This window comes from Xenopus laevis, chromosome 1L (genome assembly GCF_017654675.1).
Source record: "Xenopus laevis strain J_2021 chromosome 1L, Xenopus_laevis_v10.1, whole genome shotgun sequence".
NCBI lineage: Eukaryota > Metazoa > Chordata > Amphibia > Anura > Pipidae > Xenopus > Xenopus laevis.
In genome coordinates this window covers 191,806,100-191,833,996 of record NC_054371.1, presented here as the reverse complement: position 1 = coordinate 191,833,996, position 27,897 = coordinate 191,806,100, and the positions used below count along the sequence as shown (strand labels likewise).

General features: G+C 38.5%; 2 protein-coding genes across 5 annotated transcripts in view; one reads left to right on the top strand and one right to left on the bottom strand.

Moving 5' to 3' along the window:
* Positions 1-90: 90 nt before the first annotated feature.
* riok2.L (RIO kinase 2 L homeolog) lies at positions 91-27,874 on the bottom strand. Of its 3 annotated transcripts, none has more exons than XM_041580973.1 (10): positions 27,814-27,874; positions 23,067-23,205; positions 21,873-21,989; positions 21,301-21,476; positions 14,465-14,553; positions 12,808-12,999; positions 11,787-11,879; positions 7,971-8,486; positions 7,778-7,874; positions 91-308 (listed from the first exon to the last, which is right to left on the bottom strand). In XM_041580973.1, exons 1-10 carry the CDS (start codon positions 27,850-27,852, stop codon positions 147-149), a joined length of 1,620 nt encoding a protein of 539 aa, XP_041436907.1. In that variant the 5' UTR covers positions 27,853-27,874; the 3' UTR covers positions 91-146.
* Positions 26,778-27,897, top strand: part of LOC108717360 — a 57,491-nt gene continuing 56,371 nt past the window's right edge. Inside the window, exon 1 of one of the 2 annotated variants that reach the window (XM_041568441.1) lies at positions 26,778-26,965. The gene's annotated coding sequence lies outside the window, so the exon portion shown is untranslated. The remainder of the gene's footprint in view (positions 26,966-27,897) is intronic. The other variant, XM_041568440.1, reaches the window with a different exon arrangement.

Here is a 27,897-nt window from a genome sequence, read left to right as displayed (position 1 = left end):
GTTACTAAGGTAATGTGGCATGCAGCTATATCTGCAGATTCAAATATTGCTTAGTAGCTGGAAAACTAGAAAAGACCAAATGAGAGTATATCATAATAACATTTTATTGCACAGCATCGCTGCAAACATGCTGAAGTTTCCTGCAGTTATCCCCAAAAGCTTGCTGCATCTACACTGCATTTAATGTTGAACATATTGTCCCTGCGTTGTTTGGTGATCACGTTTGCTTCTCCCTTTTGAAGCCGTCTTCGGACAGAGGCCTTTTGCTGCTTCGTTAACTGCCGCTTCACCTTCTGCTTTACCATTTCCTTTAAAAATAAAAAGAAGAAAACAATTAAATTAAACTGCTTTGAAGTGATCAGTATACAGTAATCCTTATAGTAGATTTTACATGTAAAGGAGAACTAAAGCTTAACTAAAGAAGTAGCTAGAAATGTTATACATTATGTTTTGGGCTTCTGTGCCAGCACAAGGCAACTACAGTCCTTTAGCAGTAAAGATCTGTGCCTCCAAAGATGCCCCAGTAGCTCCCCATCTTCTTTTCTGCTGATTCACTGCACATGCTCTGTGCTGCTGTCACGTACTGAGCTTAGGGACCCACTCACAATATACAGTACACATAGAATAGAAATGTCACAATATAAGGATGACTAGTAATTAATACAGATAATAACTAAATGGCAGCACAGAATCCAGTGGAATTTGCACCATTACTTAATAATCAGCCCTGTAGCATCAGCTTATATTACAGACCAACCTCATTTTCTGCTGGATAATTTGTGACAACCCCTAAGTTTAGCTTCTCAACAGCTGCTCAGAGCCCACTGAGCATGTGAGTGTCACAGACATTTTCCGAGATGGTGACCCCCCCCTGTGACAAGTTTGAAGTCCTGGATCATTGCTGCTATTGACAAGCTGAAACTTTAGGATGGTGCAATAAGTTCAGTATATAAAATATGCCATTTTTAACCATATTAATTTTAAGGGTTTAGTTCTCCTTCAAATTTTCTGTAGTATTGAATCCAAATGAGATTATTTCAGGGTAGTTTTAAACAACAATGCTTGGCAATGCCACCATATGGCTGCTGCAAAATGGCTGTGCATCAAATGATGACATGGGGTGTCTAGCAGCATCTCCAGTAACATAACATCAAATAATGTGCCTACTCTGCCTTTGAAGCCTGCTACTTATTCCATTACATAGTACCTTATCTGTCCTACCACACGTTTCCAGTAAAGCACAAGTTAAGTGCTTTAATAAAAGTAAATACATGATCTAGGCAACTGTGAGTGCTGGCCCAAAGCTCTATAAATCAATTCTTATCTGAAATTGGAAAGTACAGGGTTCCAGGGTAACACACCATATAGTCCTGCGCAGGTCAATTTTTTGGAACCCGTACCCGACCCGTACCTGCAACCTGCAATCCGCAACCCGGACCCGCATTCTTACCCGCTTGGACCTGCTAGCCGACCCGCAAGTACCTTATCTACAACCTGAACCCGCGACCCGCTGACCATCAAGAATCAGGAAGTGCTGTCATTGTAAACCGGAAGTGACATTATCGGAAGTAGGCGTGATCAGAAGAAAAAAAAAGGAGTAAAACAGTAAGTGCTGTCATTGTAAACGGGAAATGACAACATTGGATGTAGGTGTGATCAGAAAAAAGGAGTTAAAATCGCTATTGAGAAGACCCGCGGCCCGAACCCATGACCTGCAAACCCACACCCGGAACTTCTACCCGCAACCTGCAGGTTTTTGCGGGTAACCCGCGGGTACCCGACTGCTGCAGGACTCTAACACACCAGTTGTAGACAATGATAATCTTAGAATATCTGCACAATGCAAGAAGTGGTGATCAATAATGATCTCTACTGTTTGTTACTTGGCTCTTTTTTATGGAATGGAAAGGTAGCATTTAATGAACCTCTACCCTTTTTGGAAACATTGTAGTTTTACCCACTGAGGTAAAGAGAAAGACAAATACCCCAACAATAAAAAGTTGCTCCCTTGATTTATACAGAAGGCAGACACTATTACAATTCCATTACAAAACCTATTTTGCCTTCCTTTGCCCACCTGAGCACATGGCAGCCATCCTTGTGGATATATCTAGGCAGCACTTTAGTTTCAACTTATGAATGAAAAACAGAGTGAAGGCTTAAGTTTGCATGAACTGATTACATGGGACTAGCGGTTTCATAGCTCCATCTGGTGGCTTTGCGCAGAAGCTTACTCTTTGCAACAGCAATAAAAAAAAAAACCAAAACAATAAAATGAAGAAATAAAAACAAGAGAACCGTACAAAACTAACTCCCAGCTCCTTCTATAGAATAGGTAAAAAAAAAAAAAAAAAAGTAATTGCCTCTCATATGAAGCAGAGAATTGAAGGCTTATACATACTAAGCCTGGGATTCATCAAACTTTAATTCCCCTGTTAGAAAAGGATTTGCTGTGGAGGTCAGAAGTAATCGCTGGAATATTGCTCCGTTTAGTGGATAATGCACTGTAAAAATGAGCTGGGCTTCACAGAAATTAGACAAAATGATCAGCTCTTATAATTTCATTCTGATCAAGCAGCATAAACCAAATATAATGCAGACACAGTCACCTAAACTAGAGGTCGGCGCTCATAATTAGTAGCAATCTGTCCAATTCATTATAATCACTAAAAATTAACTTGGAACGATGGAAAGAAAAGCATGTGTAGGAATGTGTATTCCATAATTCTGTGAACACTGAACTGGCAGTGCAGACATCTTCAATCTTCTTTTTTTATTATTCTTTATTTAGCAATTTTCATACATCGGGGTACATAAAGAAGAGAAAAAAAAAAAAAAAAAAAAAAGGAAAAAGGTATTGAGGGGGGGCAGTTTTACACCTCACATTAGCAGGTATTAGCAAACCATTACACATTTTCCATATCCTATTTTCCTATATCCTATTTTTTATATATAGATGGGTATCTACCTTCCTCAGATCTGGGATCTATCTACCACCTTCTGCTCCCATCAATTGTCTATATCTAATCCAAGGCTGCCAAATCTTCCAATAGGTAGCGCTATCATTATATTTTATCGCTGTAATTTCATCCATTTCCCTCATCTCCTCTACAGCTTTGACCCAGTTCATAAGTACAGGTGCATCTTTCGCTTACCGGGTCTTAGTAATTATAGATTTAGCCGCTTGTATCAACTGGAAGATAAGTGGGTTCTCTAATAGTTTGTAGCTCTCAAGGTTTATATTTAGAAGGATTAATTTGTAATCCTCCTTCTTAATCTTTACCTCAGTTATTTTATAAATGCAAGTTAACACATAATCCCAGAAAGCTTTAAGTATGGGGCATGTCACCCATATATGTACATGTGAGCCTTCCTGTTGATTACATCTCCAGCATATCTTTGATATCTCTGAATTCATTTTGTTAAGTTTAACAGGTGTATAGTGCCATCTAGTTACCATTTTGTATATCGCTTCTCTGCTTTTCATAACCTTTGTTATTTTAAAGCCATTTTTAAAGATCTTTTTCCAGACCTCATATGGAATGGTTTTACCCAATTCTTCCTCCCATTGTCTGCAAAACGGCCACGTTGTAATTCCTTCACTAGTTAGTAATCTATTATATAATTTTGATACTGGTTTAATTATGTCTTGATCTTCTTCTATTAGTTGTTCCCACCATGTTGATGTTCTGTCCCAATTCTTATTTCTATTCAAATTCATATAGTGGTTGAGTTGGCAGTATCCCCATCTATCTCTAGGGTGTGTTCCCCATATTGATTGTATCTCCTCTAGTGGGATCAACTTTCCCTCTCTCATCATATCCTGCATTCTAGTAAGTCTTTCATCTTTTTTCTCCCACCTCGTGAGTGCTCCCTTTTCCATTCCAGGGGGGAAGTTTGGGTTATTGCATAGTGGTTGTAATATATATGGGGTGTTTGTCAAATAAAATTCCAGTTTAGTTCTGTGCCAGATTTTCAAAGATGCGTTAATTAGGGGATGTTGTGTTATTTGTTTATTTGCCCTCCATTTATCATCCCATAGCAAATTTTCTATAGGTATACTGCCCCAAACCTGTTCTAGATTACACCAGTCTTTTTTCTCTTTCCTAGAAGTCCAATTCAGTATTCTGGCTAGGTGAATTGCTATGTAGTATAGATATGGGTCGGGAACTCCTTGTCCTCCCTCTTCTTTGGTTTTTGTTAGGATCTTGAAGCTTAGTCTTGGGTTTTTCCCTCCCCATATAAATTTTGTGAAGAGGGCTTTAATTGATTTGAAAAAGGATTGGGGTAGAACTATTGGTAAAGTTTGTAGGAGGAATAATGCTTTGGGCATTACCATCATTTTAATAGCTTGAATTCTTCCAAGCCATGAGATCCTGATGTTTTTCCACTTATCGATTGTTTTTTGAAGAGTTATTAACAATGGGACATAATTATCTTGGTACATTCTGTCAAGATCCCCACTCAGTTTTATCCCTAAATATTTTATGTAAGAATTTGACCACTTGAATGAAAAATTTTCTTTAATCTGATTCGCAGTCTCTTTATCCAAGTTTATATTCAAGATCTCTGACTTGGAAAGATTAATTTTAAAATTTGATACTTCCCCAAATCGGTTAAACAGATGCATTGCATTTGGTAGTGTAACCCTAGGATTTGTTGTGAATAATAGAAGGTCATCTGCAAATGCTGCACTTTTATATTCTTTGCTCTTTACTTGCAGCCCTGCAATATCCCTGTTGTTTCTTATATGCGCTAATAGAGTTTCCATCACTAATAAAAACAATGTAGGTGATAATGGGCATCCTTGACGGGTGCCATTATGTATCATAACCGTCTGGGAGAGGGTTCCGTTAATTTTTAATTTAGCGGAAGGCTTATCATATAGGGCCATTATCTTATGTCTAAACCTTTCCCCAAACCCAAATTTTTCCAGTGTAATGTCCATAAATGTCCATGATATTCTATCGAACGCTTTTTCAGCGTCTATTGAGAATAGACACATTGGAATCTGGGATTTTTTTGCATGTTGTATCAAAGATATTGTTTTTGCTATGTTATCCTTTGCTTCTCTTTTAGGAATGAATCCTGCTTGATCGTTATGTATCAACTGCGGTAAGTATTGTTTCAATCTTTTTCCCAATATCTGGGCATAAAGCTTCATATCTAGATTTATCAGTGAGATGGGCCTGTAGCTTGAGCATAATTGTGGATCTTTGTCCTGTTTGGGTATTATGGTTATTAGTGCTTCTTGAGCTTGTTTGTGGAAGCCATTGCTTTTTGAGATGTGATTAAAATATTTGTCTAATAAAGGTATTAAGTCTGTCTTAAATATTTTATAAAATGATGCTATGTACCCATCTGGGCCAGGGCTTTTTCCTATCTGCAAATTTTCGATTGCCTCCTCTATTGCCTCCTCTATTTCTTTAACTAGAAAAGGTGCCTCCAGCTCTAATGCGTCTTCTGGTGACAAGGGTTTCAATTCAGCTTCTTTAATAAAGTTTTCTAAATGTTTCTGCAATCCCCTTCGTATCATAGTATACCTTGTTTTTTATATTTCTTATAGCTAAGATATTGTTATGGGATTGCGAAGTTTTAAGAAAGCTAGCAAAATGTTTGTTACATTTGTCTCCAAATTCGTAAAGATTCTGTTTTGTTCTCAAATAAGCTTTTTTCATTTTATGGTTCACTAATGCCTTCAATTGAATTCTTTTATCTTCCAGTATATTAAACGTTTTTAGTGCTATTGTTTCTTTATGTGCCTGTTCTAAATCTATTATATCTTTTATTAAATTTTGGATCTCTTCTTCTCTTTTTTTCTTTAGGTTTGACCCTAAGGCTATCAGATGACCCCTTAACACACATTTTAATGTTTCCCATAGGGTAGCCGGTGAGACCTCTGGGGTGTTGTTGTTCTTTATTATCTGTTTTATCAGTTTACATATTGTTTCTCTATTTTTTTCATTATGTAATAAATATTCATTTAATCTCCAATTATATTCTATTTTGCCGTTTCCTGGTATCGTATAGCTAACTATTACTGGCGAGTGGTCTGATATTATAGATGTTGCTATTTTTGGTTGTGTAAATAGATGGGTCCATTGTTGTGATACCATAATATAATCAATACGAGAATAAACTTGATATTTTTTTGAAAAATATGTGTAGTCTCTTTTTTGCGGGTTAATAATCCTCCATATATCGACTAACTGGACCTCTGCTAATGCTCTTTTTACCATTTTTAAACTTTTATATGAGATATTAGTTTTACCCGAGGAGGAGTCTACCTATCTTCAATCTTCTGATTCTTCTATGCCTTACCACTGATTTATTTGAAGGCATCTAAATCTAACCGAGTAAATTGTAGTATAACAGAGGAAGTCAGGTTTCTGATCATGTCAAGGAGAAGTAAATCCAAACTTTATCCATCCATTCTCTTTTGGAGATGACTGCCAAAGAGCAGCATTTGCACTGGAAGCATATATATGTTCCTGTGTGACTAGTGCAGATCCAGAGAAGAGAAGCAGAGAGAGATAATGTATGGGTTTACTTCTCCTTTAAACCTCCCTAAAATCACATCAATGCTTATGCTGTATAAGTAACCTAATCTCTTGTAATTATATGTCATTATATTACTATACAGATGGTAAAGCTATATGCAAAACTGAACTCCATGAAAATCCAGAGCCAGAAGAAATCTACTTTATCTAGCTTTTGCTATTAACATGAATTATAGCTCTGGACAATCCCTGGATTCACTCAGATAAAATCTGATTTCAGAAATAATATAATGCAAAGCGGTTCTCGTTAAAAACTAAATATAAATCTTTAGGTTGGGACACAGAGAGTTTTCTGTACTACAAATACATTTAGATTTATTACCTTCCATATGTCCTTGCAAGCTAACATTTTGCTTTTTACAACTGGTTTTTGAGTCCACTCTGGCACCCTTATCACATAAATATATGTTTAATAAGCAGAAATATAATTATTTCAAAGGTGATATACAGTGAAAGCTCGATTTTAAGTACCTTGATTTAAAGTTTTACCGCAATTTACATTTTTTATTTGTGGTCCCACCAATCTATAATGCATTACAATGGGTGCATTTCCCTGATTTTAAGTAATGTTTTCCCGGATTTTACATCAAAGTGTTGTCCTGATGTATCAAAAAAAAAAAAAAAAACCTGCCCTTTTTCCCATATGAATGTTATTATTTGTGAAATAAAGAGGTTTGAAATACTAACCAGATATATATTTTGCCATGGTTCTGCCTGTAAATGGTCAATTCCAATTAGTCACAGTCCTGCACCAATCACTTATTGTTTTAGGTTGTGCATGTGACTGACAGAGAGTCCAAGCAGATGCCCCCTATAGTGTAACATTAATGCTGCAATGCTTAATCCTTGTTATTAACACAGTAAATATTGTATCTCAAAGTAAAACGGACTCCTGTGCTTAGATCCTTTCAGTATTTGAAGAAAAAGTTACTTAAACACATTTCCCTGATTTTACATAATTTTTTCCTGGTCCCCTGAAAAACATAAAATGGGGGTTCTACCGTAGTTAAAAAAATACTAAAGACAAATGAAATGGATAAAAAAATGATTTTGTTAGAAAAGCCTGGTGAAAGTGAGAGAGTGCTCCCTGAATTCTGTTATGGCTAAAATGCCAAGTGTGCCATAGGTTTTAGGGTGAAATCAAAATCATATTTTGCATTCTGGATGAAGTCATATACATAAACAACAGCAACACCAAAGGCAGATTCAGCACTTACCGGTGGAATTGTAGAACAGCTACCAACTGTGCCGATAGAAGTCACACTTGTAGTTCTTGCCCTGTGTTCATTTACATGGGCCAGGCTTTCTTCATCTCTATCAACAAAAAGTTTCAATATTTTAGCGTAGTCAATAAAAACCCACTTGAGTTAATAACCTTGATTCACTATTTTGCTTGTTGCCTTTTCCTACCTGAATGGTTTAAATTCTTTATTAGATTCAGACAGATTAACAAGCTCAGGGTATTCATCTTGGCATTCATCTGAGTCTCCATCGTGATCATCCCCATCTTTTGGACAACCATCTTCTCTCTCTGAATTTGCATCGATCAGTCTTTCATCCTCAAGTGAAGAGCTGCTTGGGATACAGGTAGTTTCATTTCCACCAGAATGCCCTTCCAGCTCTGCCACTGCTTTAGTAAATTCTGCCATGTCTATGCCTTGAAGACTCCCATTCTCATCTGCTGTATCTTGCACAGAGTCTTTATAAGATTGGCTGGACGGAGTCTCCGAAGTACCTGTTGCACTACTGCAGCTCTTTGCTTGCTCTCCATCCACCTCAGTTGGCTGCTTGCAGGATGTTTCACCATCATCATCATTTTCATCATCATCATCACTGGGCCCAGTTGGCTGTAGAAGCTCGTCATCTTCTTGCATCTCTTTAGTGAAGCCACTAGCTGCAATCTCCACATCAAGAGAACATTCCCTCCTTAAAAACAAAAAGCAACAGCCCAGTCAAAATAAAATAACACTGAAAACGTTAAAATAAAATCTTTGTTCTAAAATGGCTTGTTGTTGAGTACAATGAGCTGTCTTGTAAGAAAAAAAAAAATTAATACTACTTGTAACAACTTTATAGACCATATCCCTGCTTGTTCTGGGGAGCGTATTGCTTTAGTTACAGTATGTGACTACCTTTACATTAAAAATGCAACCTTGCTTCACTTGTTTTATGCACATGCAAGTTCCATATCATTTTTCTATTCCAAAAGTATTATCCAAAGACATGAGGAGACATGGAATCAAGAGATTGCAACTTTTTATTGTTGGGGTATTTGTGTCTTCCTCTTTACCTCAGTGGGTAAAACTACAATGTTGCCAAAAAGGGTAGAGGTCCATTAAATGCTACCTTTCCATTCCATAAAATTATACATCTTGCCTGTATGACTTTGGGAGGAAACCAGAGCACCCAGAGGCTGAAAACGGGGGTAATGATTTTTTATACTTCCATAGAACCATCCTGTCCTCTTCTTTTTGAAATGAAACATTTTGCCACATTCAGTTATCCAGAAATCCTGTGCAATGGTGCATAAGCGTGCTCGCGGCGGTTGGAAGTGCGCCCAGCCAGTGGGCGATAGGACCCAGAGGCCTCGGGGTGCCTCACAGGGAAATCCGGCAACAGCACATTATCCAGAAAGTTCCGAATTATGGGAAGGCCATCTCCCATAGAGTCCATTCTAATCAAATAGTTCAAATGTTTATAAATGATTTCCTTATTCTCTGTCCTACAATGCTATTGGGTTTAATAAATGTTTTGATAGGAGTCTAAAGGTGGCCAAAGTCGTAGAGATCCGCTCGTTTTGCGATGTCGGCAAATGAGCGGATCTCTTCCCGATATGCCCACATGGAAGTGGGCGATATCGTGCTGATTTGATCATGGGCCCAAGGGCCCAAGGAGCGGATCAGAACGGAGGCCAAACGGGCAGTCAGATCGCGGGATCGCATCAACGAAAAGATGCGGCCGCAATCCAACGGGATTTTCTAACCTGCCCGATCGGCATCTGGCTGACTTTCGGCCAGATATCGATCGGGAAAGCCCGTCGGGGGGCTCTACACACGGGCTGATAAGCTGGAGACTTGGTCTGTCGGCAGCTTTTATTGGCCCGTGTATGGGCGCCTTAAAGGTATGGAGATTACAGAAAGACCCCTTATCCCGAATACCCGGGTCCTTAGCTAACTGGTCCCGTACTTACGCTCCACCTTGACCCAAATATGTTCCCTGTTCAGTGAAAGGGTGATTCTCAATATCCGTGCATGAGAAAGCTCGTATGAAGCTAAACAAAAGCCATAACAATAAACAGACATAAAGACAGGCAGCTCTGAACCTGAATGTACAGACAGGCAGGTGTGCAGGCCTATGAATAGAGTTTATGAGCGGTGGAATAGTTTAGAACATATGCAAGCAGTTATAAATCCATGTCATAAAGCTAAGGTTATGTGAAAAATAGCCACAAAAATGCTTTATTTCTACTCTAATCCCAGCAACTGTATATCACAGCAAAAAAAACCCAATACAACATATACTAGACAGTATTTACAGAATGGAGAATTCCAGTAGGATTTTAAATGGGATATTGGAATGCTTATAAATAACATGAAAATATTCCAGAAACAATAACCAGACTGACACCACAAAGCTATTGTAAACCACTTCACAATGAATACTAACCCAGAGTATTACTTCTTGCATCCAGCTACTCACTCTTTTCGCAGCATATATAAATATATACAACTCCATAATAACATTTCAATTGACTTTTAAATTAAGATGCAGTAAGTCTTAGCAACTTCACAGTTGGCTCAGTTTTATTTTTTATGCTTTTTATTATTTTTAAATTATGTCACTTTCTAATCTATCACATTTTGCAATGTAACATTATATATTGTTGTTGGGAATTACTTTATTGCTTGTATGGTATTTCTATAGAGGCCCTCTCTAATTCACCTTCCATTCTGATTTCCAAACTACTGCCTTGTTGCTAAGGAATGCGGAATGCAAGTAACCAGAGCCAAACTATACAGAACAAAAGTTAAATCATTAAAAAGTAATAGAAAATTAAAACTAATTGCAACTTGTTTTACAATACAGTTTAAATCATACCAATAATGAACATTAAAGTAAAATTTTCTGTTACAGTGCACCATTGTTCCACCACACATCTACTATACCAGCACTCCTACAACATTTGCCTGTACATGTGGGAAAGCAATTGAACACTTCTCTTATTTATGGCAAGTTAGAACTCTGCTCCAGTGCTGAGCTCCGATACCCCTCCAAATTATTAGCCCCTGTTGCAAACTGAAAGTAGGGATTAACAACCAGCGGCTCGTGAACAACATGTTGCTCACCAAACCCTTGGCTGTTGCTCTCAGTGACCTCAAAGCAGGTGCTTATTTTTAAATACACGGTTTGGAGGCAAGTTAAGTTTCATAAAAACTAGCTGTGCTGCCAAACATAATCTATTGTAGGCTGCCAGTCCACATAGAGGCCAATCACAGCACTTATTTTGCACCATCCAGGAACATTTTTCATGCTTGCATTGCTCCCCAACTCTTATAATACATGAATGTGGCTTAGGGGCAAAAAAGGTTGGCGGACAATAGATTTAGACTGTTCTTTTCAAAGCTAGAAGAAATCAGTCTATTAGAAACAGAAATTATTAAACATGAAATGACTAGGGATGCACTGAATCCAGGATTCAGTTCGATATTCTGCCTTTTTCAGCAGAATTCAGATTCGGCCAAATCCTTCGGCCTGGCCGAACCCGAATCTTTAAAAAATTATTTGACTATATATCACAAAATAAGGAAGCAAGAAATTTTTTGCGGCTTTTCTCTCCCCCACCCTGATTTGCACATGCAAATTAGGGTCTGGATTCAGTTCAGTAGTCAACCAAATCTTTCAAGAAGGATTCGAGGGTTTGGCCGTATCCAAAATAGTGGATCTGGTGCATCAATAGAAATGACTTTTTTTTTTTACTGAGCAGTAGTGATGAGTGAAATTTTCCACCAAGTTTTGCTGCTGAAATGACCCCCATAGACTCCAATTGGTGAAAAAAATAGACTCAATACGTTTCACAAAATAGTGATAACTATTCTTATAAAGTGTGACCGAGTGGCATTCACAGCAACAACTTAAAATCAACATTTCCTTAATCTTACGCTTCAATTAGGAAGCTGCCTTTCATTCTATACACAACCATGGCGTTATGAGCCAATATATACTCACTGGATATCCTTAAAAGTGGGATATAGTTCACTCTCATAGTTAAAACGCCGTAGAAAGAAATCTCTGATGCATTTAACGTCTCTGTTGAAATACCTTAAAAACAGAGAAAACCCCCCCCCCCAAGAGGTGATTATGCATTTTCTCCAAGACACTAACAATTTTTTTTTTAATCAAATACATTTGTGATAAGTTTAATTAAGATATTTTTTATAAAAATATAAATGTTCAGTTAAATATAAAGACATGGGTTATTCTGCACAGGGCCCCTTAGTTATCTGCACATTTATATGATTTATATCAGTGGGAATAGCATAACTACTCGGATACGGTAACTTCATCCAAAAAGAAACAGTGACCTCTATTGACCAATGTATAAAAAAACACCTTTCTTCGATTTTAAACAGGGTATTTCACAGCCCTGCAAAAATAAATACTGCTTTCTAAATCCACAATAGGCCAGTATTATATTCCTTTAAGAAAAATTACACCTAAGAACAAATTTAAAAGTACCAATTTAAAAGTAGTTCGCAATATATATATGTATATATTTTTTTTTAATGTCAAATGAAAAACAAATAAGAATATGAGGTTACTTTCACCGAGTAAGGTTGCAGTATATAAAAATTGATAAAACAGTTTTATCAATATGGATGATATTGTAGGAATGTCCAAAACCCACAAAGGGTTGGTTCACCTTTCATATAACTTTTAATATGTTATAAAATGGCAAATTCTAAGAAACTTTTTAGTTGGTCTTCATTACTTGTATTTTAACTGATTTGCCTTTTTCTTCTGACTCTTTCCAGCTTTCAAATGGGGGTCACTGACCCCATCTAAAAACAAATGCTCTGAAAGGCTACAAACTTATTGTTATTATTACTTTTTATTACTCATCTTTCTATTCAGGCCCTCTCCTATTCATATCCCAAAACACACACATTGCACTGGGACATTTTTTTTCCATTTTTTATACAATCCTATAAGAATATCTGAAGCACATCCCAAATAATAGAAAACTGACCACTCGGCATTTGCATGAGACGTGGACACCATTTGTGGGAAATCTATCATTGTTACATGATCCTCTTCATCCAGCATCAAGTTAAACTCATTGAAGTCACCATGGATCAAACCATGATTGGCAAGTTTGACAATGAGATCCATTAATTCGCTGTACAAAGAAGCCGGATCTTCAAGTTGACGGATTTGGCATCTGCAAGAAGAAAAAAAAAATGACCTAAAGGAAGTAGTGCATAACAATAAATGTAAAAAAAAAAAAAATCTATTACAAGTCTCTTGCGCATGATAATTCTAAAACAAGCTGTCATCCTTAAAGGGGTGGTTCACCTTTAAGGTAACTTTTATTATGTTATAGAACGGCCAATTCTAAGCAACTTTTCAATTGGTTTTCATTATTTTTTTTTTTATAGTTATTTGTCCCCTTCAAAAAAATACTGCTCTGTAAGGCTACAAATGTATTGTTAGTTACTTTATTGCTGATCCTTTCTATTCAGGCCCTCTCCTATTCCAGTCTCTTTTTTAAACCAATGCATGGTTGCTAGGGTCATTTGGGTCCTAGTTACCAGATTGCTTTAAATGCAAATTGAAGAGCTGCTGAATAAAAAGCTAAATAACTCAAAAACCCTCAATAATAAAACATTAAAACAAATTGCAAATTATCTCAGAATATGGCTCTATATCATACTAAAAGTTATCTCAAGGGGGAACAACCCCTTTAAAGGGATTCTGTCATGTGAAATTTTTTTTTAAAAAACACATCAGTTAATAGTGCTGCTCCAGCAGACGTCTGCACTGAAATCAGTTTCTCAAAAAAACAAATAGATTTTTTTGTATTTAATTTTGAAATCTGAAATGGGGCTAGACATATTGTCAGTTTCCCAGCTGCCCCAGTCATGTGACTTGTGCCTGCACTTTAGGATGGAACTACTTTCTGGCAGGCTGTTAATTCTCCTACTTAATGTAACTGAATCAGTCTCAGTGGGACTTGGCTTTTACTATTGAGTGTTGTTTTTAGATCTTCCAGGGAGCTGTTATCTTGTGTTAGGGAGCTGCTATCTGGTTACCTTCCCACTGTTCTTTTGTTAGGCTGCTGGGGGGAGGGGGGGGAAAGGAGTGATATCACTCCAACTTGCAGTACAGCAGTAAAGAGTGACTGAAGTTTATCAGAGCACAAGTCGCGATTGGGGGCAGCTGGGAAACTGACAATATGTCTAGCCCCATGTCAGATTCAAAATTAAATATAAAAAAAAATCTGTTTGCTCTTTTGAAAAATGCAGAATTCTGCTGGAGCAGCACTATTAACTGATGTGTTTAAAATACAAAAAAACATGTTGTCCCATGACAGTATCCCTTTACATAGTCTATAAGCATTTTTTCCAGATTAATGTTTATGGCTAGAATACACAACCCATACCGTTATTATTGGCATCATGCTCTGGAACTGTTACAGACATAGGGGACAATGTTTAACAGAAGGAAGCATGCATGGGGCTAAAGGCAGGGGAAAACTCCAAGAGAACCTGCTTCAGTTTGAATTTGGGTAAAACCCATCTTTCAGTAGGACAATTATCTCACAGTGGGTCATGCTGGATAATGTATATACCTAAAATGTTTTCACCAATACAAAGCAAAATGCTTTCAATATATAATATACTTACAATGGATAGCCATTAATTAGCTCCATTACCACTGCATGCCTGTTGTAGTCATGTGGCTTGGGAACTGGGAATCCTCTATCATACAATGCCTGAGGAAATGGAATACAGTGTTGAAAAAAAGCTCAGATTTGGGAAAAATAATATTAGATTAAAAAGCATTTTTACAAATTATAGAGCAGAAGCAAAAGTATTAGCTCTCCTAGATATCAAGAAGCCACACATAAAGGTTAATTAGGGCATAAACTAATTTGTTGCTGTGGAACTATGGTTATACAACGGGTTTGTGTTTTACTAGTTTAAGGAAATTCTCTATTATTGTAATTCAGTTGGACATCATCCACATATTTATGATTAATGCAGAAATGTATGTACCAGTATGGGACCAATTATCCAGAACACTTGGGACCCGGGGTTTTCTGGATAACGGATCTTTCTGTAATTTGGATCTTCATACCTTAAGTCTACTAGAAAATCATATAAATATTAAATGGTTTTGCTTCCAATAAGGATTAATTATATTTTAGTTGGGATCAAGTACACACTACTGTTTCATTATTACAGTAAAAAAGGAAAATCATTTTTTTAAAATTTGGATTATTTGGTTATAATGGAGTCTATGGGAGACAACATTTCTGTAATTCGGAGCTTTCTGTATAATGGGTTTCCAGATAACAGATCCCATACCTGTAATATCAAACAGCAATTTTAGCCTCATAAAAACATTTGGTTAAAACGGAACATTTGAAGGAATGGTCACTCCACCACAGGGCTAAACGTCTTCTGAGTCTAATGCATGGGTTATGTCATTAAGCTATGCCTTAGTTACCTTTTAAAGGAACAGTTCGGTGTAAAAATAAAAACTGGGTAAAAAGATAGGCTGTGCAAAATAAATAATGTTTCTGTAGCATTAGTTAGCCAAAAATGTAATGCATAAAAATAATATTAGACACTAAATGGCAGTGTGTTGGGAGTTTCCTTAAATTAGAAGGATCTAGGGGTCTTTGTAGATAACAAGTTGTCTAATTCTGGGCAGTCATTCTGTGGCTACTAAAGCAAATAAAGTTCTGTCTTGCATAAAAAAGGGCATTAATTCAAGGGATGAAAACATAATTATGCCTCTTTATAGGTCCCTGGTAAGGCCTCATCTGGAGTATGCAGTGCAGTTTTGGACTCCAGTCCTTAAGAGGGATATAAATGAGCTGGAGAGAGTGCAGAGACGTGCAACTAAATTGGTTAGAGGGACTGAAGACTTAAATTATGAGGGTAGACTGTCAAGGTTGGGGTTGTTTTCTCTGGAAAAAAGGCGCTTGCGAGGGGACATGATTACACTTTACAAGTACATTAGAGGACATTATAGACAAATAGCAGGGGACCTTTTTACCCATAAAGTGGATCACCGTACCAGAGGCCACCCCTTTAGACTAGAAGAAAAGAACTTTCATTTGAAGCAACGTAGGGGGTTCTTCACAGTCAGGACAGTGAGGTTGTGGAATGCACTGCCGGGTGATGATGTGATGGCTGATTCAGTTAATGCCTTTAAGAATGGCTTGGATGATTTTTTGGACAGACATAATATCAAAGGCTATTCTGATACTAAGCTCTATAGTTAGTATAGGTATGGGTATATAGAATTTAATTAAAAGTAGGGAGGGGTGTGTGTATGGATGCTGGGTTTTCATTTGGAGGGGTTGAACTTGATGGACTTTGTCTTTTTTCAACCCAATTTAACTATGTAACTATGTAACTAACTATAAAGGCTGGAGTGACTGGATATCCAACAGAACAGAATACAACTTCCTGCTTTTCAGCTCTTTAACTCTGAGTTAGTCAGTGACTTGAAGGAGGGCCACAACGGTCTTGTTTGCAATTGATCCTCAGCATGCAGCTCAGATTCAAAAGCAACAGTTATGACTCATGTGCCCCCCCCCCATCAAGACAATGATTGGTTACTGCCTGGTAACCAATCAATGGAAAGCAAGAGAGCTGCTAAGCAGGACGTAGTGTTCTGGCTATTATGTTAAACATCCAGTCACTCCAGCCTTTATACATTACATTTTTGGCTAACTATTTTAGAAACATTATTTATTTTGCACAGCCTATCTATTTACCAGTATTTATTTTTACTCTGAACAAGCCCTTTAAGGACATGACACCATCTGGTTATATATAGTGTCAGGTTAAGAACCTTTCTAAAACAACAGTCATCCCCTTACTGTCGAGATCAGTGGCTAGGGTACCCAGTCTGAAGGTCTGTGATATTTGGGAAAATAGCTTTTTCTATAAACCAAGGCTGAAATTTGGAGAGAATGCTTATTAGCTGTCCTACATAATGAAAAATTAATGCATATGATGATCATATCCATTCAAAGAGACAACGGCAGGGCATATTCTATTCATGGTGATAAATAATCAGCATCACCAGAGAAATAAAGTATGTATGCAGCCAAACACTGTATATATTATACAGTATGTTTTTATAGACTTACTGGAGTCCATTACTAAAAGACCTGTATAAGCTGTTCACAAGATATGTATTTGTTAAAGTGACTAATATATGCGAGTATGACGCATAGCAAAGACAGGTAGAGTTCTCTAGCTCTTGGGGCAGGTTCCAGGCTAAAGGTACAACTAATCATAAATCAAGTAGCAGCAAAGTCTAGAGACATTAAATTAGACAGGCAGATATTATGTTGGCCAAAACAAAAGGGTTCTGTTGAGATTCAAAGTTTATTTATGCTCCAGGGGTTCCTCTATTATTAATTCAGTACTGCACTAAAGTGGACGATCAAACTCCACCACACTAAATCAGGAAAGGTTACAGCTGCTGGAAAGTCTTTTGGGAAAATGTCATCAATCATCTTACTGACTTACAGTAACATTCCCACTTAAACAACAGGAGCAGGGACTTGTATATTTAGACGGCAGAAATGTGAGGGCTATTGATACTGCTACAGGGACCATTTGTACCCTAATCAAGAGCCGCTTCTGTGTCTTAATGTGACAGAGCAAATTATGCGTGTTTGATAATTAATGAATATATATATATATATATATATATGTTTTTTTCATATTAATGTTACAAGATGCATGCAGATGCATTCTGAAAATACTATGGGCCGTGTGAAATTATTTTTTAGTTTTTTTTTGAAAGACACAATAATGATGATTAAAGGGCACATATACCCACATCTTAATGTAAAATTGCTCAGAGTGCTCCTCTGATCACTTGTTTTTTGTTTGTTTTTCGACACCATGATATAAGCAATTGTTAATTATTGATATCATGAATCATATCTTTAAGGGAGGTCCTCAAGAGGAGCAGGACCAGCTGGCTTTGTTATCAGTGTACAGTTCAAAAGCCATCATCCATGATGGCATGGGTGTACATTAGTGCACATGGCATAGGTTTGGAAAGGCCATTAAAAGAGAAGGGAAGGTGAAATTATAGGGGGTTGGAGGTGCCAAAAGTTAGGCTCACAAACCACCCCCCTCCCAATGCTCCTATTAGCTGAAATCTGCATGGGCCTGGGGTCCTTTTCAGGGAGTGCTTCTCGGTAGTCCGTGGCGCAGATGGCGGAGACCACTCCGGCGCGGCGTCTCAATGCTGGTCGCAAGCTCTCGCAAGATTTTGGCAACTCGCCTGAAGTTTCTATCAGGAAAGACAATGTACTCATGTTCTGAGCGCTGACCGAATGATTTCAAAGGATGCCTTGTATGTTATGAATGCGGCTTTATTACAGCGTACGGTGCTTTACATGCAGTGGGTGTGCAGACAAATCCTACATTTTTGGTGCCTCTATACCAGGCACTTCCTCACCTCACGGAGCTTTTTATAGCTGACTCTTTTTATTTTTGCTACTAATCCCTATATCTAATAAAAAAAAAAAAATTTACGGGAGCTGTAACCCATAGCAACCAATGAGATGTTTGCTTTTAAACAGGTGACCAGTTAATGCTATCTGCTGATTGGTTGTTATGGGTTACTGCTCCCGGGCAAACGTGCCTTTTTTTTTTTTTTTTTTTTTTACATATCCCAACTTGTGTTTTGACTGCTGCAGAGCACTCCCCCAGCTTAGAACCTGAGACTATGCAAAAAAATCTAGTGGGCCACAGTCATAAACATGTACCCGATCTCAAGAAATTACATTGTATTCAGGAATAGGCTAGCACACGTAAACAACTGTTGTAGATACTGTAGTTGTAGGACGCAATACAGTAAACAGCATGAAACGGCATATACAGTCATATGAAAAAGTTTGGGAACCCCTCTCAGCCTGCATACTAATTAACTCCACTTTTAACAAAAATAATAACAGTGTTTCATTTCCCAGGAAAATTTGAGTACTGGGGTGTTTTCTGAACAAAGCTTTTTAGTGAAGCAATATTCAGTTGTATGAAATTAAATCAAATGTGAAAAACTGGCTGTGCAAAAATTTGGGTAACCTTGTAATTTTGCTAATTTGAATGCATGTAACTGCTCAATACTGATTACTGGTAACACCAAATTGGTTGGATTAGCTCGTTAAGTCTTGAACTTCATAGGCAGGTGTGTCCAATCATGAAGAAAGGTATTTAAGGTGGCCATTTGCAAGTTGTGCTTCTGTTTGACTCTCCTCTGAAGAGTGACAGCATGGGATCCTCAAAGCAACTCTCAAAAGATCTGAAAACAAAGATTGTTCAGTAACATGGTTTAGGCCCTAAACCATGATACTGAACAATCTTTGTTTTCAGATCTTTTGAGACTTTTGAAGATCCCATGCTGTCACTCTTCAGCGGCTCGTGACCCCCCTTGTGTGGCCCCCCACATGAAAGTCTACCTGTTGTTCACACATGTAATCCCACCTGCATTGCTCACACTTGTGACACCTCTATTGTTCACATCCTAAAGCCTGTACTGTTCAAACCTGAGACCCAGAATGAAACTGCCTTCATTGTTCACCTGTTTACACCTCAGACAAACTGCTGAAGGTGCACCAGCACTGTGTCACTGTATGTTGTACATGTTAGAGTGGTCCTGATAGGTTTCCCCTGTCTCTTGCTCTGTTCTGCCTGCCCTATGCTCCCTGTGTGTGCCATACTCTGTCTGTGGAACATAAGCCTGGTATTTGTTCTGGTGGCTTGGTAGCATTTAAATATTATTGTTAGGGGCTCCTAAGGTGTTGAATCCTGTGCTGGGGGGGTGCTGTGTTATCCACATGGGGGTGCTGTGTTATCCACATGGTAGGAGGCGGCATATGGATTTAAGGGTATGTCTTAATATGACAACTTTTTTCACATATGCCCTATGCTTCCTGTGTGCGCACCATACTCTACTCTGACTGCCCTATGCTCCCTGTGTGTGCCCTGCTCTGCCTGTGGAACATAAGCCTGGAATTTGTTCAGGGGGTTTGGTAAAAATTGTTAGGGGGCCCTAAGGTGTTTAAACATGTGCTGAGGGTTGCTGTGTTATCCATAGGGAATGATGAGGCATATAGATTTAAGGGTATGTTTTAATATGACAAATTGTTTCACATATAAGTGATGCGTGATATTCCTGCAGTGAGCAGCAACAATTTGGTTTTTTGGTGTGCTACCGCTATTAATGTGGACGTGGTTGCGTTGTAACTGGCTTTCATTATCGGCCCTCCACTATGTAGGCCAGAAAAATTCTGGCCCTCCGTACCACAGAAGTTGGACAGCACTGGTTTAGGGGGAAGGCTACAGAAAGCTACAGTATCAGAGGTTTAAACTGCCAGTTTCAACCGTAAGGAATGTTATCAGGAAATGGAAGTTCCCAGGCACAGTTGCTGTAAAACCCAGGTCTGGCAGGCCAAGAAAAATACAGGAGCAGCATATGTGGAGGATTGTGAGAATGGTTACAGACAACCCAAAAATCACCTCCAAAGACATGAAAAAACATCTTGCTGCAGATGGTGTATCTGTACATCGTTCTACAATTCAGTGCAATTTGCACCAAGAACATCTGTATGGCAGGGTGATGAGAAAGAAGCCCTTTCTGCACTCACACCACAAACAGAGTCACTTGTCATATGCAAAAGCTCATTTAGACAAGCCACAGTCATTTTGGAACAAAGTACGTTGGACTGATGAGACAAACATTTAGTTATTTGGTCATAACAAAAATCTCTTTCATGGCGATAGAAGAACACGGCATTCCAAGAAAAACACCTGCTACATACTGTCAAATTTGGTGGAGGTTCCTTCATGCTGTGGGGCTGTGTAGCTAGTTCAGGGACTGAGGCCCTTGTTAAAGTCGAGGCTTGGATAAATTCAACCCAATATCAACAAATTCTCAAGGATAATGTTCAAGCATCAGTCACAAAGTAGAAGTTACGCAGGGGTAGGATATTCCAATAAGACAATGACCCTAACACACGCTTTGAAATCTACAAAGTCATTTATGCAAAGGGAGAAGTACAATATTCTGAAATATTCATAGAAAATCTATGGGATGATTTGAAGCAGGCTGTCCATGCTCGGCAGCCATCAAATTTAACTGAACTGAAGAGATTTTGTATGAGCAAATGGTCAAAAATACTGCCATCCAGAATCCAGAAACTCATCAAAGGCTATAAGAGGTCACGAGGCTGTTATATTTGCAAAAGGAGCTCAACTAAGTATGAATGTAATATCTCTGTTGGGATGCCCAACTTTATGCACTTGTCTGATATTGTTATAATGCATATTGCATATTTTCTGTTAATCTTATACACTTTATGTCACTGCTGAAATACTACTGTTTCTATAAGGCATGTTATATATTAAACGGAAGTTGCCAATTTTTTTTATATGACTCTATAGCCTATATACTATTATGCATCTGTTAATGCAGTTACCTTCATATATGCAAATTCTTTCATTGCAGCCAAGCGGGACAAATAAAGCCAAGACATCTTGTGTCTGTGCTTGTGATAATCTCGCTTGTTTTTAAGGTTCCGAAAAGATGTTCTTCCCAGCCGATGCAGTTTTAGTGCCATTTGATTCTCATCTTCGTGTGCCACAATATAGATATCTACAATCAGCAAAGCAAAAAGACATACAGTGTATTTGGGGCAGAATAAAGCACATCTTTGATACATACACAAAAATATAAAGCTAAATAAGATCTGATCAGTTCTGGGATTTAATAAATATAACATTTAAACTTTAATTGTCATCTTTAAAAAACGGCCAACGTTTCGGTCTCCACTTAAGACCTTTATCAAGACCAAATTCAGAAACCATTCTGAATTTGGTCTTGATAAAGGTCTTAAGTAACTAACTCGGGAACATTGTCAAAAGGGTTAATTTATGTTCCATTAGATTCTATTTTCTGTTTAGGAAGGGTCTGTAAAATATATTCTATGCTTTCAAAAAAAAAATCCTGTTCTGCTAGAGGCAGAAATGTTGTATATAGTTAACATTTTACCTGACTCTTTGCCAACACCCATCTGGTTTCCAACTGAAGTCACAACTTCACGAGAAGACAAGGTCTTTAATGCTAAATAGTCGTAGCCACCATAAATTAATCGATAACCCTGTACAGCTTAAAAAAAAAAAAGATAATTATAAAATTACAAGAGAGACTATATGTGCCCATAATTCAGAAATGTGAGTTTCTAGCTCAAGCACATTATATGGACAGAACACCTGACACATCATGCATTAAAGGGATACTGCCGTCTGAATTTTTCCCCCCCCCAAAATGTATCAGTTAATAGTGCTGCTCCAATAGACTTTAGCACTGAAATCTGTTTTTCAAAAGCGCAAACTTTTTTTTATATTTAATTTTGAATCTGACATGGGGTTAGACATGTTGTCAGTTTCCCAGGTGTCCTCAGTCATGTTACTTGTGTTCTGATAAACTTCAGTCACTCTTTACTGCTGTGCTGCAAGTTAGAGTGATAACAAGATAACAGCTCCCTGGTACATATGAGAATAGCACTCAACAGTAAAATCCAAGTCCCACTGCAACTCCTTCAGTTACACCAAGTAGGAGAAACAACAGCCTGTCTGAAAGCAGTTCCACCATGAAGTGCTGGCTCTTTCTGAAAGCACATGACCAGACAAAACTACCGGAGATGGCTGCCTATACGCCAGTATTACAACTAAGGGAAAAAAAACACTTGTTGGTTCAGGAATAACATTTTATGTGGTAGAGTGAATTATTTGCAGTGTTATTGATAATAAAAAATACACCATAAAAATCATGACAGAATCCCTTTAAAAACAGTGTTATACATTCTACCCCCACCCTAAAGATCCTGGCCGCATTATACAGTCAGGAGAGAAGTCATGCACCCACTGCATAACACCAAATTTTGTTTTTCCAAACTGTTTGACATTCTTTTCAGCATGGGTAATAACTAAAAAGATACAGCTAGTAAAATACCTATTATAACAACTATTCAATGTTGTAGCTGTAAAGGTGAAAAATAAGCAAGCAACATGTTGATAAAGCACTGGGAAATATTAACTGCCATCAGTGTTTGGGCACCCAAAGCTCTGCAGCAAAATAAACAGTAGGTCTACAGTATGTGGGCTAAAGGGGATGAACATGGGAAAACCGATTTGAATGTACTTCAGGAAAGATAGAAGAACATTTTTATTTATGATAACTCACTTTTTGTCCGATCATATGCAATGAGCTTGTGCTTCACCAGCTCACGCAAAATTTTATTGCATCCTCCATGTTTCAGACTTGCTATGGAGGCTATTAAACTTGCTGGAACTATCTCATGGTTTTTCATACCCATTTCGACCTGGGGGGGTGGAGGGAAGATGTTTAGGACAAAAAAACTAAACACCACTATTAGTAGGGATGACAAGTATTTGGAAAGAGGCTTAACTGATACACATTCAACATAAGACAATGCAAATATGATTAAATTAAAAATTAACTAAGTCTATTATATTTATTAGAAGAAAAAAACAGGATTTAATTAAACACCAAATATATGGATAATGTAGTATTACTGTTTTTTGCTAGATTCTGAACAGAATCACTTCTGATACAAAGTAAAGGTGGCCATAGATGCACAGATAATATCGTACGAAACAAATTTACGTACGATATTCAGTGCGTGTATGGCGGAAAACGAGCCGACTGATATCTGCAGAAGATTTGGCTATCGGTCGGCTCATCGATCGGCTGGATGGAAAATTTCGATCGAGTGCCTTTGAAGGCACCCAAACAGCGGGCATTGTTAGTGCTGAATTGTCAAATATAGCTAGAATTCTATTGTTTCTACCTGTATATCGGACGACTCAGCTCTACACGTGTGTATTATAAATAATATAAATTCACAATGCGTGCGTGAATGTGTGGAAAGGAGAATCTGATTAAATGGTCTCTCCTCCTCCTTCATCCTCTTCTGTTACCAATACTATACTGAAATATAGCCTTCATGATAAAGACATTTGCTTCTATGCCCCTCTGATTTAAAGTGGACCTATTAGTCAGACATAAAAAGCTGTATATAATAAATAAATTATATAATACATTTTTAACTTAAACATGAAATCCAAATTTATTTTTAATAAAGCGTTCATGGCTGTTGTAAACTCATTTAAAAATCTCAGATGTCAATCAAATATTGGCTGCCCCTCCTCTATACCTTAGGCATAGAGGTGGGGCAATTACTTTCACTTTCCATTCAGCACTTCCTAGATGTCACTGCTCTCCACACATTCCCCCAGTTCTCTTTACCATTTATTTTCATAACCAGTGTATGGGAATGGACATCAGGCTCCCTATTCTGGTGCACAAGCAAGATTTTGAGATGATGCAAAGCTTTTCCTTAATATGTCCACAAAATGGCTCCTGTCTGCTTGCTATAATTATGAATTCCAAGACCAATGGATATAAGATTCAAATAATTTATTTAGTGGAATTAAAGTTTATTTTGCTTGACAAAGTGATAACCTAGGATTTGGAATAATAAGAGAAGGGGCCTCCATTTGTATGGGGGTTTTACATATAGGGATGTCCAACCTACAGCACTGACAGCTGTTAATGATTTTTGGATGTCAGTGGAATGCTGGGGAGTTACAGTCAACAACAGCTGGAGGACTGAAGTTCTGCTATGTATTGACTGTACAAATTTAAATTATGTAGAGAGATATTTTGAGACAAATTGCAGTTGGTTTTCAATTTTTATTATTTGTGGTTTTTGAGTTATTTAGCTCTTAATTCAGCTGCTCTCCAGTTTGCAATTTCAGCAATATGGTTGATAGGGCCCAAATGTGTTTGTTTGAATAAGAGACTGGAATATGAATAGGAGAGGGACTGAATAGAAAGAGGAGGAATAAAAAGTAACAATGTATTACAATAGCAATGCATGTAGCCTTACAGGACACTTGTTTTTAAAAGGGGACAATGACCCCGCCATTTGAAAGTTGGAAAGATTCAAAAGGCAGCAAATATTTCAGAAAGAAACAAATGAAGGTCAGTTAAAACATTTCTTTGAATTTGCCATTCTTTAAAGCATTAAAAGTTAATCTTAATCTTAAAGGTGATTCATTCCTTCATACCTCCCAACAGTCCTGTTTTTAGAGGGACAGTCCCTCTTTTGACTGCTCAACCCGTAGTCCCTCGTTTGTACTGGAAAGTCCAGATTTTCTCTGCACTGAACAGCCAGAAAAAGAAACAAAGTTTCTAACCTAATTGGCTTTTGGCAGAGAGCCCAGAACAGCCATAGCAGAAGATAAGATACTTTTTTAACAATTTCTAGATAAGCAAATAAGTAATTGTAACAATATAAGATAACAGGCCCCTTGGGAAATGTTAGACTCACAGCTTAAAAGGACAATGACCTTCATTAGCAAAACTGTAATAACTGAAAAAAAAAACCAGAAATATGTTCAAACTTTCATAACCTGCCAAATTTTGTAAAATGAATGTAGGGAATTGGTGCAAACTCCTTGTTCTTATCCCTGTAAGGGCAGAAGCACAGAGCCTGTGTCTGTGTGCTGTAAGCCATTACCTAGCAACCAGCTGTTCAGTGATCTCAGTGCAATAGGAAGTAGTGTCTGGCAGGAAGAGGAAGTCACAGAGACTGGCAAAAGAAGAGAGCCTGGCATAGAGAGCCGCATGGTGGACCGAGAAAGAGGCCAGAGAGCTGCTGGTGGGCCCAGAGAGCTGCTGGTGGGCCCAGAGAGCTGAGAGGCTGCACCAAAAGCATTCATTTAGGACCAGGCTGGCACAGGGAAGCCAGATACTGTGCCTGGAAAGACAGAGTGCGAAATGAATACAGACTGGAGGAACTGGAGGGAAAGGTACCCAAAAGAGGCGCTGAAGAAACAGAGACTGTTTAATAAAGAACTTTGATTTTCCATAGTTAGCTAGACAGTTTGCGCTAGCAAGTCAGTGAGGCCATATTGCCACCAGTTAGGAGTGCTGCCTGTATTAGGTGCCCATTTATTTTAGATAAACAGTTATTTAAGTTAACCAATACTGTGTGTGTGTGTTATTACTGTATTCCTAGTGGGGCCACCCATAGGTGCATTCCCGGATCCCACTAGGTGGAGGCACTGCACTAGTAAGTAACAGGTACCCAGTCTCTCCTCACCACTGCGGAGTGGCTCAGGTGTGTTCCGTGTCATCAGGTAAGCGCCACACGTGGAGTGTAACTGACAAAGGGGTGTCGAAAGGGTTACATGAACCCTTAGGGGGTGTTGCCACCAAAATGGGCGGGGTCAAAAAAATTCATCCCGCTGCACGTGGCTTATTTTTATTTCCAAAATGTTGGGAGGTAGGACTCCTTTAATATATTATTTATAATATATAATATTTACTATTTCCCCCACAAATAACCCCTTTGGGCCCCAGGGTACTGCCCTATCTGACCACAATCGTCCATCTGAAAGCAAAACATTGACAGCTAGCCACTGCTGAACTACACCTCCAACTCTCCAGCTGACGTCTTACACTACACCGAGCGTTGTTCCATAACACGAGTCAAGAGCCATGTAGACACCGTGAGTGGTGGTATCGGCCATATACACACGTGTACCCCTCAGGCTGTGTTATTAGGCTTGAAAACCCATCATTTATCAGCTGGACGATGACAGAAGCCTCCCACACGCCCCCGTACCTACCGCAGTTAAAACACGAAAGTCTTCTCTTGACAAATATCGCAACAAAAGCACATTGAGCTTCCCCATGCTGCGACCCGGACTGTGGAACGCACACTATTCACGTGCATGCGGCTCACCGAGACGTGCATGTGTCATTGCGCTGTTCCGTAAGGTCCTGACAGTGCGCTTTACATTAATTTGCAATAAAACGCAGTTTAAGTTTTTTCAGTAGACCTTGTCATTCAAATTGGGTTTAAAAATACAAATATAAGGTATGAACGTATCTTTTGAAATCGTCGTAGCGTGAGACTAGGACTTTTTCAAGGAGCCGAGTTTGAGTTGTTTGTTTTATCCCCCGTTCGAGTCCTTGCTGCCTAGGTGAGCCAAGGAAAGTTTGAAGGGGGCGGGAAGAGAACAAACGGAGAAGGGAGAGGTGAGAGTCAGGTACTTTTTACTTATAATAAAACACTTCCAATGTCAATATCTCATTTAGGATTTATAACAGTAGGCGAGATAATAAGTGATTGCATTTAGTACGTTTTACTGCATATCATTTAATCCAACCTGCTTGTCCTATAGCTCGTGTAGAACTGCTGCTCTCCAGGGGATGATGGGAAATGTAGTTGGAGCCGACATGGCAGATATTCTAGGAGCTCCTTTGTGTAGCTGCACGCAATTACAAGGGGTATATATACTCATGTATAGCAGTTCTATGGATTTTCTATTACTGTATGTATATCAGGGAAAGACCAAAATTTAATTATGACTTCCCACCTATTGCTGAAACATTGGGGGGGGGAAGCTGGTTACCAGGTGTGCCCACACAACAAAATAGACTAGAGCATTGATCCCCAACCAGTGACCTCATAGCAGGAGCTTATTTTTGAATTCCAGGCTTGGAGACAAGTTTTGGTTGTATAAAAACCAGGTGCACTGCCAAATGGCAAATCACAGCCCTTATTTGGCATTTCCAGCAGGGGCGCACCGCCAATGAGGCAAGCTGAGACGCTTGCCTCAGGCGGAAACGCCAGAGAGCTTTCCAGGGGCGTCAAAAAGCCGCTCCTGCACCTTTAAGAGCCAAATTTCTGGTTTATAAACCGGAAATTCGGCTTTACTAATGTGAGAGAGCGAAAAGTCGGCGAGGGGGGGGGCATTGCAGTTGCCGCCTCGGGCGGCCCGTATGTAGGAATCGGCACTGATCTCCAGATACAGTCCTGCGCGGGTCCATTTTTTGGGACCCACAACCCGGATCTGCAACCCACATTTTTACCCGCTAGGAACCACGAACCTACCCGCAAGTACCTTATCCGCAACCCGGACCCGCTGACCATCAAGAATCAGGAAGTGCTGTCATTGTAAACCTGGAGTGACATCAT

Bases quoted from the DNA above. Each gene is read 5' to 3' on its own strand.
- riok2.L (XM_041580973.1), bottom strand. From the start codon at position 27,852: ATGGTCAGCGGGTCCGGGTTGCGGATAAGGTACTTGCGG. The intron at 14,554-21,300 runs GTAACTGCATTA...CCATTTCCTCAG, and splicing joins AAGAATTTGCATATATGAAG to GCATTGTATGATAGAGGATT. The intron at 8,487-11,786 runs GTGAGTATATAT...TTTGTTTTTAAG, and splicing joins CCCACTTTTAAGGATATCCA to GAGGGAATGTTCTCTTGATG.